The following is a 15,475-nucleotide window of genomic DNA, read 5'->3' on the forward strand; positions in this document are numbered from 1 at the left end:
ACTGCCTTGGGTAGACAGAAACTGCAATTGAGGTAATTCATCTTTGAAATACTTATATGGAATCGTAACTGCACAGCTGCCCGGGTATGGTCGGTCGTTCCTCATATACCGGTAATTGAGGACTCTCCGACCCCGATTGAAATTACATGTAGATTCGCGTAGCAAAAACAAAAAGCCGTATTAAAACGTACAGGAGAATAACAAATTTCTGGTAATTTCTGTCCGCGCACTGCTCTCGTGCACGGAAACAAGGGTCAGGTAGTAAGCGAATGGCAATTGAACTGCTGATTTGTAGCCTGGTAGAGAGTTGTGTAATTTAATATGCAGGTTTCAACGTTAGCTAAGATCCGGTCATCTTATTCTCCGTCAAAGATTATTCATGAGGTGTAAGGAATGATTGCTTCTACGGTTGAATACGCTCATCTGTATTATCGTTTGTAAAGTTTACACACACGTGACTATATGCATTTTCAGTCTACTTGCCTTCGGCGATAGAAGTCACACACAGTGTTGTTCTGTGATATGCAATGGGCAGGGCCCCGTCGTCACCGTACAACCGATGCTGGTCAATTGGGGAGAGGTCCGACTTCTTGAACCAGTTAAAAGGACAATCACTTTATTCAGCGACGCACCGATCGTCGCGCAATTCGTCGCAGCGCTTGTAAGTTGAATTTAAAATGTTTCGATAGATACATTTGGCACAACGATTTAGCATTCTTGATGTCGCAGGTCATGAATGAAAACTGACAATCAATTTTCATGACGCGCCAGCCCTTTAGCCAGGCCCTTCTCAATAGTTGATAACATTTTACTGAATTGTTGTAAGCAAAATTATAGACAGGCAATTTTGATCTGAAACCAAGAGAAAGAACAACTCTCAAGTGATTTTCCGTTACACTTGACAAATCAACGCTCGTACCTGGATTCGATTCGCTTGATTATGTTTCCTTCATTGTAATTTTACTGTAAGGAAGTTGCTGAGAATTTCTTCCTCAAAATCAGAAACGATTTCGATGTAACGGTTCATCCGGCAGATATGCAATCTAAAGTCCGAGGTCGAGGTGCATTATCCAGAGGAGTCAAGTTTTGTAATTTTATCAACGTCTAGCGGCCTGTCCCGGCTTCGCACGGGTGGACATAAGATATTTTTTATATTTTTACCCTTTATTTATATTTTGTTGTTGTTTTATTTTTAAATTTTTTTAAACGCAGTACCACATTATCTATTAATACTTACAATCATACAAATAATAGACAGTAAAGCGTGAATAAACAATTTATAATTAGTTCTTAGAGGAACTTTTTAATTTGGCCAAAAAAAAATTGCAATTAAAGTAGTCAAAAAATGTTCAATGTCGGTTACGTCCGCTGCGCGAATGAGCCGCGCGGCTACCTATTTCATAGATGTGCCCGCCCCTCTGCCGCACCGCTGCAATGCCAGGCTAGCATAGAAAAGGCGCTGCCGCGCCGTGTCGTGGCTGATCTGTGACTTTTTAAATTCCTAATATCTTTTGAATGGAGTATGCGATTTGAAAAATTCAAGAAGTAAGCTACAGGTGTCGAAACGATTTTCAATACAAAATAATTTATTTGGAAAAGGATTGATAAAAAAATATGAATAACATGCACAACGCGACAGCGTTTATTTTTTCTATTTCTATGACTTATGAAATTCGTAATAACAATTCAAAAAGTAATCTTAAGTAAGAATTGAAACAGTCTTGAAAACAATATGATTTATTTGGATAAGGATTTAAACAGAAGTTATATGAATGGTGTGGTCTAATTTTGGTCGGTATTTCTATCAACTTTTAAAATGTAAAGAGTGATTATTGCGACACAACGATAACAGTTGGACATATGGTATCGCGAAGTTTTTTGTAGATATTCATGTGTTCTTTAATATTGTAGAACGTACTTTTGGTCTATCATCAATAGTTTCCGCAGCGCATGCGACGAAAGACGTTTTTAGTAAGGATCCCTAATCTTTTCTAGCAATAAATATAGCCTATGTCACTCAGGGTGAATGTAGATTTCCAATGGTGAAAGAATTTTTGAAATCGGCACAGTAGTTTTTGAGTTTATTCATTACAAACATACACAAATACAAAAATACAAAAATACAAATCTTTCCTCTTTATAATATTGTTATCAGTATATCAGTATAGATTTTCAAGCATTGCTTTCAGGCGTATACTATCACAGGGAAAAAGTGAAATAACACGGAAGTCAGGTTGTGTCTTTCAGATGCCTCCGCGAACTAGTTCAGACACCCAAGTGTTGGAAACGTTTTACGTCGTCCTGACTCGATTTGAAGACGTCTCGGAGATATCTGAAAAATCCCATACAAAAACATCGTATCTGCAAAGCTGATTTTTGTTCACACAGCAGTGAATGATGTTTTATGCTTAATACCAACACTGCAAATTGCCAGTGGCTGGAGGAAAAGTAGTAACGTGCCAAACAGTTTTATACTGATTTCACGTTTCTGCGAGGGTTTTTTTTATTATTTTTTTTTACGGCTCTGTGGCTATACCTACATGGCCATATCCACCATTGGAAACAAGTCAGACTTTCGAACGAATAGTCAACAATGTTAAGAAAATGTAATAGAATGGAAAATTTTCTTAGCGAAACGACACAAAATTTCTGACCACTGTTTCTCCAATCAGATATATCTTGTAATCACAGCATTGCCTTAGCTACCAGTCTGCAGTAATACTATATGTATAATACGTGTTAATGTTGAAAATTTATTCCTTATCTTTCGCAAAGCACAAGAAACCTTCCCCTTGGACGGTGAGTCCAGCTTCCGGTGTATTGAAGCCAAACAAGTCACTGGTATTGGAAATAACACTTTATCTCCGTGACACCGGAATGTATTCGGATAGAGTTGACATCGAAATAACGAATAGCAGAATCATTACATGTTCTCTCCATGCTGTTGGCATTGGAACCAGCATTGAATTAGATCCGAACATCGTACCAGTATTCGATATTGGTCTTCTTTTTAGGTAAATTGCTGACAATGCGAGTATCTTATAAGCAAGAATAAGTAGTGTAGAGAATGGCTATAATACACATTGAGGCACCCACGAAAATTAAATTTTTGCAATCGTACACATAAAATTAATGATATGCATGGTTGGGTGTCCATTCGGCTTGAAAAAAGAATTTCTAAATATACTCAACAAATATTATGCCACCAGAGACTTTGAATTACCAGTCTTACGCTGTAACCATTTCATTACCCTATATGCTTTGAAATTGTCGCAATTCTTTTGTATCTATTTGAGGGCCCCAGTTTGACGTCTAAGTTCGCTTTGGAGTGAAAAATAAATATCTTCAATTCTTCGCTTCAATTTGCACAGTGAATAATTTCTTTTCTTCGCTTGCAAAAAGTGACATAAAAATAACTAAACAGACCTCAATAGTACATTTTAATGTTTCGAAAAGTCCGTTGTAGCAGTTCAACATGATGGTCCAAAGTGAAAGTGAAAAACTTTTTTGTCCGCATGTTATTGAGATAGCACAACAAAGCGTCGTTTGGTTTGATTAAATGATTTAATTTCAACACTAAAAATTAACGTTCATACTAATGGCAGGCTAGGAAAAAAATGGTTAATGCTTGCATCAGTAAACTAATAAGTGCACTGCAAATTATTTGTCATGAATAGCATAAATTTACCCATGTGGGCGAGTTGAGAGAGAACGCGCTCTTGATAAATTTAGTATTTGGCATCAGAGATTATCTGCGTGTTTGCGAAAATCACGCTTAACGTCATGGCTAAAAATACTATACGAGTAGACGATTTTCCTGGAAGTACGGGTGGCAGAGAAGATCGATTTACAATGCCTTGATGTGACATTACCGTACCATTGCGTGAATGAATTCACCCTTTTTTTTATAGTGTACTTTTGGGCAGACAAAATATTTAATATAGTCTTGTTTTGTATACTATCATGCTGCAGGGGTCAGGCTATCAGTATACCGATAATGTTAGCGAATAAGGGCACGAGGCATCATCGGTTGTTGTGGAGTACTACAGAGGAATCTCAAGTTCTCCAGAAAAGTGGGAAGCACGAACAACGACAGTGAGTCCGGAAACGTTATCAATGACTTGTGATTTACATATAATAGGTAGTAATGACAACTCATGTAACATAAATTGTTCAAGTGACAAGTTCACTGTTGATCCGCACGACTTGGAATTACCGGCTGGCACTAATGCGATCGTTCATTGTAAAATACACTGGCAAACGTGAGTTCCTAATAGTAAAAGTATCACAGTCCTATTATACTCTTCTAGGTACATTAGGTTATTGTGAATAATAGGTTATTGTACTTAAGGATAATCCGATGTGTCAGTTTCGTTCGTTATCATTTGTTCGAACTGATGTATTTATTTACTTGTAGGAAAGAGCCAATCGCCGAACAGTGGTACCTTCACGGCCAGATCAAGGGATACGGGAGGAGGGAGGTTTTGGCAACAAGTCTATTTCGTGCAACGTTCATTGATCCGCATGTCATATTCAGTAAGCGCAAATTGATGTTCCGGTACGACATGAGCGCATCGGAAAATGAGATCCAAACAACAGGTGGGTTAGCTACTGCCTCTATACCATTTACGGATATAACAGCATACTTTGGGGTGTAAGGATTGCGTGAACAGTATAACCTTCGCTCTCCGCGCTGTACTTCGCGTTCTCGTTGTTGAATTGATACGAGTGTCGTGCATTGGCTTTCTTATCTTTACTCTTTCACCCTCACTTTTACCTTGCAGCTTTATGAATGCGTGTATGTAACATACGTGTTTTGGGGATCTTGAATCTATATATCCACTTTAAGGCGATAATTAATTTCGATGATTCAGCTGCTAATATAAATTCCTGTTAGCAGCTGGCCATTTCACCGATGCCAACCTGTCATGCGATGCATAATTATCTGATGTGTTGCCGAAACGGGCAGTTCAATTTCCCTCGAAACGTCATTTTGCTACATGAAATGTACACACCTATAAACATCAAGGCACTTGTCCTAAACCTGTGTAATACCTAAAAATTATTCACCTCGCTCCTTGAATTCGTACAAGACTTTGCCTAGAATTGCCTCGTATTGATACAGTACATCATGACTGCTCATATACATAAATCCTTCTCTTCACAATTCAGATGAACTATATGCGACGAACCGATCAAAACTGGACCTGAGGGCATCGTTAAAGATCGATCCTCCATTCGAAATAGTGACGGATGACGAGGGCGATGGTCTTGCAAACACGAATATAGATCTTCGGGATGAAGCCCCTAATCGCATCTGCGTGAGATTCAACACTCAAGCTATGAATCCATTGAATTTGTACTCCAGGAAATTTAACGGAATTTTGACATTCCAGTACGAGAATCACCGTGTAAAGGTTGCGTTTTTATAGTAAATTCTAAGTAGGTCCTTAGGCCGGTCCCAGACACATTGCGGGGTATCGCTTGCCCCAGTTTTTACTAGTATACTGTCATATGGACGTCCTGTTGCCAGTAGGATAAAATTAAGTGCATCGCTGAATTGAATTATCCGAACATATCCATCTTGCCAAACAATTTGGCGGTTCTCAACAGCGATGTCGGATCTACAGCGTACAAGAACCTTATCCTTGCAAATCCTGGACATCTGCCCGTTCGGTACTATTTCGAGTACCTTGCTGATGATAATATCGGTATTGAATCCAGTCACTACGATCATGCTCGATGCTTACAAGTAAGAAATCGAGTAAAATCTCACATTTTCATTCAACATAAAATTCACTTTATTGGAGTGAAACGTAGTCAAATGTATTGCACACGGTACAATAATGTAAAAATTACACAAATGTATACTCTACGCCTATATACTCGGGCTATTTCAAATTTTTTATCATTCATTTTGAGTCTCGTCGTAGAAAAGTAAGTTACGGCCTTCCAGAGGGTCCAACCCAAAGAACAGCTCCGTGAATAAATATTTGCCATTATCACATCACTTCCATCATGCGGCGAAACACACGATGCTTGTATAGATTGTTGATCTCGCCAAAATATTTCTGTTTGTTATTAGTCGAGCGAGACAACGGCAGGAAAATCGAGTTTCCGAGATTTTTCTCCATCAGAAGTACAAGAGGCGGAGCAAGAGGCGAAAGACAAAGAGGATCCCGAAAATAATTTGACCAACTACCTATTTGAGCGATTAGTCCCGGAAATCACCAAGCTTGCGATACCTTCATCGGGATCAGTCGATGGTGATTTTTTGAAATTTCGTTACAGTACCTAAATATCACCTGATATCTCCCATATCAAGTAAACTTGTAAATGTTCAGTGCACGCACTTATCAGTTGCAGGATAATAATGTGGATCAGTGTGTCCCACCGCGGAACCCTGTTCGTGGATATTGTGAAAAGATCTCGAATTATCTGTACCCGTGAATTTTAACTATAATTACTACTGTTATTTCGCTGCTGCAGACTTGGTTTATACGATTGGCGGTACGGCGCAAAGAGACAAAGGGGATAAAGAGAGGAGATATGCACCCGCTGTTACTTTACCGCCGGTACGCTCATTGGAACTGATTGATATCGACAACACCAAAGAAAAAGATCATGCAGAGAGATTGGCACCCGCTAAGGAAAGTGAGATTCAAGACTTGATATTCGGAATAATAGAACGTCACCTTCGCAGAGACTCGGAAATTCCAGCCCTCGAAGATGCGCAAAAAGCTACGACAGATATTTCACTGGAACGGGAGCTTATGACGGAGGTTAGTTTGATTGCTGTACCTGTCATTTGATTGATATCAATTATTCTGACAGATTTTGTCAATTCTAATAATCACGTCTAACCACTCCTGTGAGACTCATGAGAAGTTTAGTTCTCCATTAATCGTGTGAATACTTGCAATTGCTAGATGAATTCGGTATTTCACAGTTACGTTCAATTATCTCATTACATTTCATACTTGACTACGCTCGATCCCTATTATAATTATGAGCATACACAACCAGGATCATGTTACAAATTCGCGAATAATCTGTCTATACGTATGTTAAGAAATTATTCGCTCTTTGAAATGCTCTTTGGTTTGTTAAAAGAATTATGCAAGAAGCAAATGTTTTCTACCCGTTCGAAATGTCGCAAAGCACCGCTACGGACGGTACTGCATTATACTACATAGCATCAATTTCTCCTGGTTGCTGCATCGAGCGTATTTGATTTCAGATGCTCGAAGTAGTACCAAGGTGCGGTACTATTTTACCGTATTCATCACAATACGTGTATTTTGACTTTAATGCATTGTCACGTGTTGGATTCAACGCGAACGTAGCCTGTCGTCTTTTGTCCGGCCCTACGGAAGTGATAGAAGTGCAAGCATTGTGCGATGCGATTAGCTTTTCTATTGATACGAAAAAAATCGATTTTTATCACCAGGTACGCTCTCAAATTCCACAGATAAGTATACGCATAATGTTATGGTAATCCAAGTCTATGATACGCAAGTCGATCGTATCCTTTTCTGTGACTGTATGAATAATACTTACCAAGATTTTGACAAAACGACAAGGGGAAAGGATCGTTATTACTTAAATCAGTTACCGCGTGCGACTGCAGTCATCTTCTGTGTTTTAGAAAAACTCGTCATGCCATTTGAGGGGGTATTCCGTCGTGACGGCCGAAGTTTCAAACGTTGTTGAAGAATTTTTTTTGTAGCAAGAGAATGTATAAAAATTTCCATTTTCGTACACGTTGTTATTGGTATATTCAATGAAACAAAACGGTTTTTCTTCGGGACAGCTTATAACATTTTATTAATGTTTTTTATGCTCGAAATTAACATCGGAAAAAAATGAGGAGGGTTGCGGATGATTACAGCATTTGCAGTGATCCGAAAGAAAAATTCAAATGGATTTTGTAGGCTTGTTTCTCAGATCCACACTAGATTTAGACGTTTATACATACGATGTAAATATAAAATATGAAAAAATGGTGGACTGGTAAAACAAGAGTTTATAAAATCGTGATTTTTCTTTAAGAAAGTCGACAAAATAAATAAGAAATCATTAATAAAATTACGTCATTCTAGTAGCGACCATAACGGTTGGTATATAGAATAACATGTTCAAATATTAGCCCGTTCGGTTGGATAGGATTTCGTGAAAGTCAGGAACCGACCGGAAAAAATTGGGTTTCGAGAAAAACAGGTCTCAAGTTTCAGCAACAGATATTTCGTAAAAAAATTATACATACACTAATCAGCCGTGCGTGGTGCATATTGAAAAAAGAAATCATCTTAAGCTATTTTGGCTGCCCTTCGAGCGGCCCTTGCCTGTTTTGAAGCCTCAGGGAAGGCTTTAAGACTTGTTTCGGGAAGATCGCTATGCGATTGCAGATGCCGCGCGACCGACGGTGCGCTCTGTTCTACATGCCAATACTCCATGAATGTTTCTAATTTCGTTCTGAAATTTTTACAATATATTCTCAATATGCTTTAATTTCAAAATGCGAAAAAAAAAAGAAACGTAACACGCCCCTTGAACATATGTCGAAGTGGGCAAATGACTGTTCTCTCAGTTAAAATCAACGTACGCTAAATTGGTACGAAGCCTCTTTCCGAGGTTCGATCGGCAGTTTTCAAGTGATATTCACGGTGTTAGCTGTATGCCAACTGCCATTATCGATATCTATGGCTAGCATCCAAAAATAATTTGCCACATTTCTGACTCAACAACTCAACCCTGAGGAATGAGTACTGTTTCTCATGTCTATTCCAACATCGAACTTCCAAAGCCTGTGCTCAATTGACCTACTCGTATACTCGTGTTTGGCCATGGAAATGATGAATCGGTATTTCTTTGCAGAATCTTTTCTGATTAAAATATATTAAATGTATGAGCTATTATTTAATGTAAATATTATCGTCACTATTTTGTTAACTCAAGTTACCCTGGGAATCGTGCCGTGCGAGTTTGACTATTGTCAATCAGGGCGTAGTTGGATTCAATTTCGCGACGTACCTCACACCGGCTCTTTCGTCGAACGTGGAATCTCGCGAATTAGTTGAAGGAACGGAGCGAGGTGTTAACGTAGATCGTTTGAGAGTGGAGCCGAGACGCGGATCAGTGAACCCCATGTCAAGGACTTACCTGGATATTACCTATTACTCAGGAATACCCGGACGGATTCGTGAACGATTCGATTTGGAGGTACATTGTTTTATATAGTGATATATTTAGATTGTTATCTAATCAGTGCGATGCGCTAATGCACATAGGACGGGCCCAGTAGCCGTGTCCCATTTAACATACAGGGTCATACATCGGTGTTTACTCACGTAGTTGTTCTTACCTGGATCCCGTACAAGCGACTCCCTCTTGTTCAAGAGCCAGGTGTATAACGACGAATGGCCCTGTATTGTAGGTATATGACACGTACGCACCTTAGACATCCTACATTTGATCTCTAACTTTCGGCCAAGGTCAGATCGCCCACTATCCTCCAGTCTCCATTTGCATCGAAGGCTACGTATCGGCACCGCAGGTTTACTTGAGTATACCACGCGGCATGGCTTTCAATAAACTGCCGGTCAATATCTGCTATCGAGCGATTGCCTCAATCACGGTAGAGTTCTTAAACCAAGTGAAATCCACACGCCGTTCGTAAGCTACAATTGCTCAAATAGTTCGATAAGCGGAATAACCTTGAATTTCACTAAAACGCCGTCCACTTCTAGATCTCCATTGACCAGCGAGGGAGGTTTGTCAATCGAGGATCGCTCCCAGGGATATTCATTGATATCGGATAACGAGAGACAACAACTCACAGGTAAGCGGGACAAAAATTTGTTCTCCAAGTAATACTACCTGTTGAGAGTTTTCGATGATCGCAATCAGTTTTGCCATTACGGGTATGGAAAGGCATCAGCTGATAAGCTCTGATAAGTGCCTCATCTTTGGCACGTATGAATTTCCAGAAAATGGGTGGGTGATAATCACCTGCGATGAAACAGTTCCTACTGTGGTGGACGTGGAAATGGCTATTGAAAGATTGTTGTTCATCGAATACGTTCGTGACAATCCGCAATTACTAGAGAAACACGACGCGGCCATCAAGAAGAGAGACGCATTGTCACTGCTTGTTCCGGAGTACGTAATTGGTACGATACATGATTGTATAAAAGAGTATCAAACCTCGTTTCATAATTTTACCACTTTTGTCTGCTTACTGTAGATATAAAAATTTTCTTGTCGGTGACAGAGTGTATAAGAGGAATTTGAGATCTCATCACGTTTTGGTATCGAGTGCCTTATGTCCGCGAATATATGTATTAATGTACATATGTATAACCCGCAGATCTGGGCTACATCGTTGTAGAGCAGACAGCTTGTTTTTCTACATTATTATTCAACTATGGACCGATACTGGCGGACATTCGTATAAGGAAACCATTGAATAAGTTTGGTATTTACGTACAATTTGACCAGGGGAAACCCTTACCGATTGGCGAATCCACTCCGCTAAACGTGACCTTTAACCCTACGAGATCCAAATATACCGAGCAAGAAACGATCATTGAACATACAATTTACCTAGAGGTACACGATGTTTCAATTTATTCAAACATTCTCCGTACTGGTCACAGGATATGATTTACTTTTACTTGAAAAAACGTATCTAGGGTAGACTGTTTCAAGTTGGACGAATTTTAGAAATTTTTTTCTTTCGCTATGCCGAGGCAAGGCCAAACATTAGTTGTTACCGCAAAAAAGTCCACCGAAACTATAGGATTCTGAGCTCCAGTCTAAGAAGTGCTTCGCAGCATGTGACACTTTCCCATTCGAAGTTCTGCACGTAAATAACACAGTTATTCCAGTTTTCTTTATTAAACTTCTTTTCGACTAGGTAAGCCACGGATCCACGATACCGATTTCTATCAAGGCCACTGTTACGTACCCTTCTCTCACTGTTCACACTAATTACCTATCATTTGGTCAAGTTGCCGTTGGGAATTGCATGCTGATCCCTGTTTTACTGCGTAACAGGTAAATAATCTTGTATTCACTTACTCGTAAGCTAAGGAGTTGAGTATATCAACTTTTTGGGACTGAAAATGCATCTAAATGCACATAACTCTCACTGAGTGTTTCATTTCTTTACCGTCTCGGAAATCTCGCGAGTTCCGGATTGCCTGCAGATCGGCATTCAACAATAATAATTTCTTTTATCGGTACGCAGTGGTTGGGTACCGTGTGAATGGCAAGCGACAATTCGTTATAAGGATAGTGGTCGATGGAAGGAAGGAACGGCAGGACCTTTTTTTCTTCATTACAGTGCAGATACGTTTTTACCGGGCAGTGAAAACCTGGCAAACGTATACTTCAAGCCGAAAGAGGCTGTAAGTTTTATTTAAGAAAGGATCTTGAAGGTGAATAAGCAACAGAAAATGATCAAGATAAATTCGGTACATACAATTCACACCTCGGTAAATTTTATTCCGACTCTCTTCACTTTCGCGAGTCGGAAATTACCAGTAGCAGTGGCTCATCAAGCCGCCGTGACGTGTTACTCAATTAGCGTATATGTTAAACGCTGATGCTGTCAAATTTATTATTGACCCCATGAAATTGGGAAGGCTAGAATCGACATTACTCCGGTTTACAATAATTTACACCTATGGAAATCAATTCTGACCGCTTGAGGACCACCGGTGTGGTCTGCTACCGTCTATTTAACCTGCGTGCTAGACTACACGTGTGGGTGTATCTTAAACCGGTCAGAGGCCACCTCTGTAGCGGTACATACACATACACACTTACTCATGCCTATTGCAGGTCTTTAGCGAATTATAATTTGCAATATGTTGTGCTGAACTTTTGCGAGACATTAAGTAAAATCATACGGGTATGAATTGCTGAATGACAAAATTAAGAATGTATTTGAAAGTAAAAAAAACTCCCCCTTATCATATGAGATTACAATAAGATTCTTTCAAACTCCGTTTAAGCCCTGAGTCTATAACGCATGCTGCGGCACGCGTCACGCCAGTGACGGGCTTTTCATGTATCGTGGATCTTACGCATTTAATACTAAGGGTTTGGGTCCGCTTATTGTGATGTGGTGTATTGACTGTATTTAGAGATACTTCGAAGGGCAGTTGAGAATAAAAATTTGCAAAAATATTTCTCCTATCCTGGTGACGATGTCGGGTCAGGGTATCGAACCACAGTTACACGTCTCCGAAGTGTCGCTCGTATTCCAATCAACGATACCGTACGATCAACCTGTGGAGAAGACACTTTTGGTGAAGAACCTTTATCCGTACCCTATCACCGTATTCTGGAAGAATTTCGACACGTAAGTATATCTTTGTGGCGAACTGGGAGAACCACTCGACTCTATTTTTGTTGTTTTGGAGATGTTGCCGTTTCAATATTTCACCTAGTGCCTTTAATCGAGACTACAGAAGTGGAAATTAGTATTAGGCTAGTTTAGTAGTACTTCGTGTAACATTTTAATCATAGGAACGGATATGCTAAAAAGTTGTTCTTGTCCCCGAAAATTAGCATCGAAGTCGAGTTAAGTAGTTCTTTCGGAAAGATTAGTCAAGTCGTTTCGTGGTTCGCAATCGATTTGATGGTTTCGTGAATCCGGAATGCATTTTTCCTGTCACAAGTTAAATCCGGTACCTTTGTGTGAGAAAAAAAAATGTACGATTGTATTTGGAATGTGCACAGCTGGTGCGAGATCTCGTAAGAGCGATGACAAAAAAACTTCATAGTATTACTCTCAAGTGTTCCGTTTGATATTGTAATTTTTTTTTAAATCAACATAAGACCCTGTAATTTGTCAACGTCTGACGTCTGAATATCTGCGTGTAAAAATTTACAAAATATCACATACACTCTTATCAACCGATGAAAATATTTCACAAAGTCTGAACCAGTTCTGAGACGATGAGAGTAATTTTTATGCCGACTAGACGTTGAATACTCCGTTAGCGTTTGACTTGACCGTTTTTATAGGGAATATATCGAAGAGGAATGTATGATACGATCAATGATGCACTACTACGGCGTGCATGAAATGTTGTTCCCACTGCGTCTTACCGCAGGTCAACAATTATCATCCATCATCCGTGATTGTTATCGGTCGCTTTCCACCGAGCTGCTGACCATGTTTGGATCACATGAATCGGAGTCAACATATTGCGTTGGTAAGCTGTGGAGACGAATTCCCGAGTTAATCGATACCTTGTATTGTTAAAGTATACAAAGACATGCAATAGATGACAATAATAATGAGACAAAAGCGTGGGAGATTGCTGGTTTACATATTTATTGCCATGAAATGTTTTTAACTCTCAAAGACACGTCGTGATACTTTTTTTTAATTCGTTCAAACGGATGTCGGATCATTTATTTTACAAGTGATAATCGATGAAAAAATTCCTGTAATAAAACGAAACAACTATTGTCAACCTTACCGATTGCCGTAACAGCATGTCGATTTGTTTGTTTTCTTCTATCTACAAACAGTCATATTGACACGGCGATTGGCGTATCGTACATAATGATGTGTCCGTATAAAACTTATGGAGTAGCAATGTTTTTTTCCAGACGCAAAATTAGGCGAAAAAGAAAGAGAAGAACAAGGAGTCGTAGGTAATGATCGCCTCGAAGTGGTAAACGGAATTGACAGCGATCTTGACACCAGCCTGCATCGCGTGCGCGATAAAGGAGAAATGCCGTTATTGCAGCGACGGCAAGGATCAATGAATCCGGGGAAAGGTCGAAAAATGTTTGCTCCTGACAAGATGTTCGAAATATCTTCAGGATTTTCTCTTGACGATCTTAAACAAGCGGAAACCTTACTAGATTGTAATTTAATTTGCGATAGCTCGCTTCTCTGTGAGCATATACCGTCGCAATTGACAAATTAGCGACATAATATCTATATGGGGCAGAATTCCCGAAAGCTGGCCGAAACCTTAAAAAATTTAAATTTGATTTCGCGAACTTTCACTCGTGGGTTCGGTATGACGGGGATGATTGATGCATTCAATTGTAAAAGGAGAAGGCCGCGCTCTGAATATCTGCGTTGTTTTTTTTTTTTTTTCACAAAAGTATTACGTTTATATATACTATAATACAGTACCTGGTTATTTCGCGCATCAAATGAGGTGTTCGCAGTTTCATGCATAGCTTAGAGGTGACAGAGAAAACTTAAACTCGTTGAAACTATTGACGAATTGGCTGGGAGGGCGACGAGCACCCATGGCCACGTAATTCTTTTAATTCCTCAAAATTGTTGGACAAATACGGCTCAAGCATTCTGCGCATTCGTATGCATGCCGTGATAGACTATTCATTTGAAATACGTATTATTTCTTTTACGAACCTGTATTGCAGTTTATACTCTTTTTCCAATATTTTAAGGTTATTCACGTCAAATGTATATACTTAACACTATTATTATACGTATGCATTTGTGGGCACACATCATTTTGCGACAGGTGAGGCGAGGGTTGATAGACATACAGTTATGTGTGGCTAAAAGATTCCAAGTGCCTGTAATTATTTTTAATGCGATTTTTTTTTTTCACATAATCCCAATGGTTTTGCCTTGCAGCAATCGGGCACTTGCCACCCGGCGGTATTACGGTGTGAATACGTCCCGTATATATTATTGCATTTACCATGAATAATAACGCGAAGTTATATCGCAGATTGTATCGATGAGTCCCAAGAAAGAGGGATTTCCCCGAAAATCATTAGAGATCCAATTGTAGAAGTTTCGAAAGAAGCCGACATCACACCGCCGCTGGCAAACGAGACGCCGCTGTCAAGGCCCTGTATCATTTTCCACGGTGCTCCTTTTACAGGTATCATACATATTATAGTAAAGTATAATTATATGCATTATGTGAACCAGTAAAACAATAGAAGCTTCGGTGTCCAATTGCTTGATAAGCCTCCGCGAAGTGAAATATGACTACAAGTAATACAGGTCTTAAATAATGGTAATACATTGTATGCGATGTTGTACCTATGTTCATGGACCCCTTAAAAAGTGTCGAGCCCTATCTGTGTCGGGAACATTGATATGACGATTTGATGTCATTCGAATCGACGCCCACTATATCTATTTTTGCAAAATGTTGTACACCTACGTACCTATACACAGGTATAATCCACCGTAAGGCACTGTCGATTTTTGCGATCCTATTCGCTTACTCGTCGTTTGTTTATCTTCTGAATAACGAGCTTCTTGTGCTGCTTTCCGAAACTATTTGCCATTCAGTAACTGACAATTTTTCGGTGTTTTTATGACGCCCATTGTCGCAATTTCTCTGAAAATTAAGGTCGATAATTGCAGAATCTTAAAGATGAGACCCATGGTATGCGTATGTATCGCTAGGAGTAGAGGGCAACTATTTCAAATAACTTTCGAACTGTTATC

The 15,475-nt window shown here is 39.4% G+C and overlaps 1 protein-coding gene across 7 annotated transcripts; it reads left to right on the forward strand.

The window, feature by feature from the left end:
* The first annotated feature begins 458 nt into the window (after positions 1-458).
* Positions 459-13,656, forward strand: LOC124305700 (hydrocephalus-inducing protein homolog). Of its 7 annotated transcripts, none has more exons than XM_046765373.1 (18): positions 459-661; positions 3,973-4,095; positions 4,179-4,262; positions 4,418-4,599; positions 5,173-5,417; positions 5,537-5,752; positions 6,086-6,266; positions 6,490-6,782; positions 7,241-7,450; positions 8,959-9,222; positions 9,500-9,675; positions 9,750-9,841; positions 9,990-10,172; positions 10,370-10,611; positions 10,919-11,058; positions 11,252-12,370; positions 13,039-13,229; positions 13,633-13,656. In XM_046765373.1, exons 1-16 carry the CDS (start codon positions 528-530, stop codon positions 11,424-11,426), a joined length of 2,940 nt encoding a protein of 979 aa, XP_046621329.1. In that variant the 5' UTR covers positions 459-527; the 3' UTR covers positions 11,427-12,370; positions 13,039-13,229; positions 13,633-13,656. The 7 variants fall into 7 exon arrangements, with proteins under 7 accessions (XP_046621329.1, XP_046621340.1, XP_046621321.1 ...); XM_046765384.1 differs by lacking the exon at positions 13,633-13,656 and having other exon boundaries at positions 11,252-11,441; positions 12,153-12,370; positions 13,039-13,366; XM_046765365.1 differs by lacking the exon at positions 13,633-13,656 and having other exon boundaries at positions 13,039-13,366.
* Positions 13,657-15,475: the final 1,819 nt, after the last annotated feature.

Source organism: Neodiprion virginianus, chromosome 1, assembly GCF_021901495.1.
Source record: "Neodiprion virginianus isolate iyNeoVirg1 chromosome 1, iyNeoVirg1.1, whole genome shotgun sequence".
NCBI classification, from domain to species: Eukaryota; Metazoa; Arthropoda; class Insecta; order Hymenoptera; family Diprionidae; genus Neodiprion; species Neodiprion virginianus.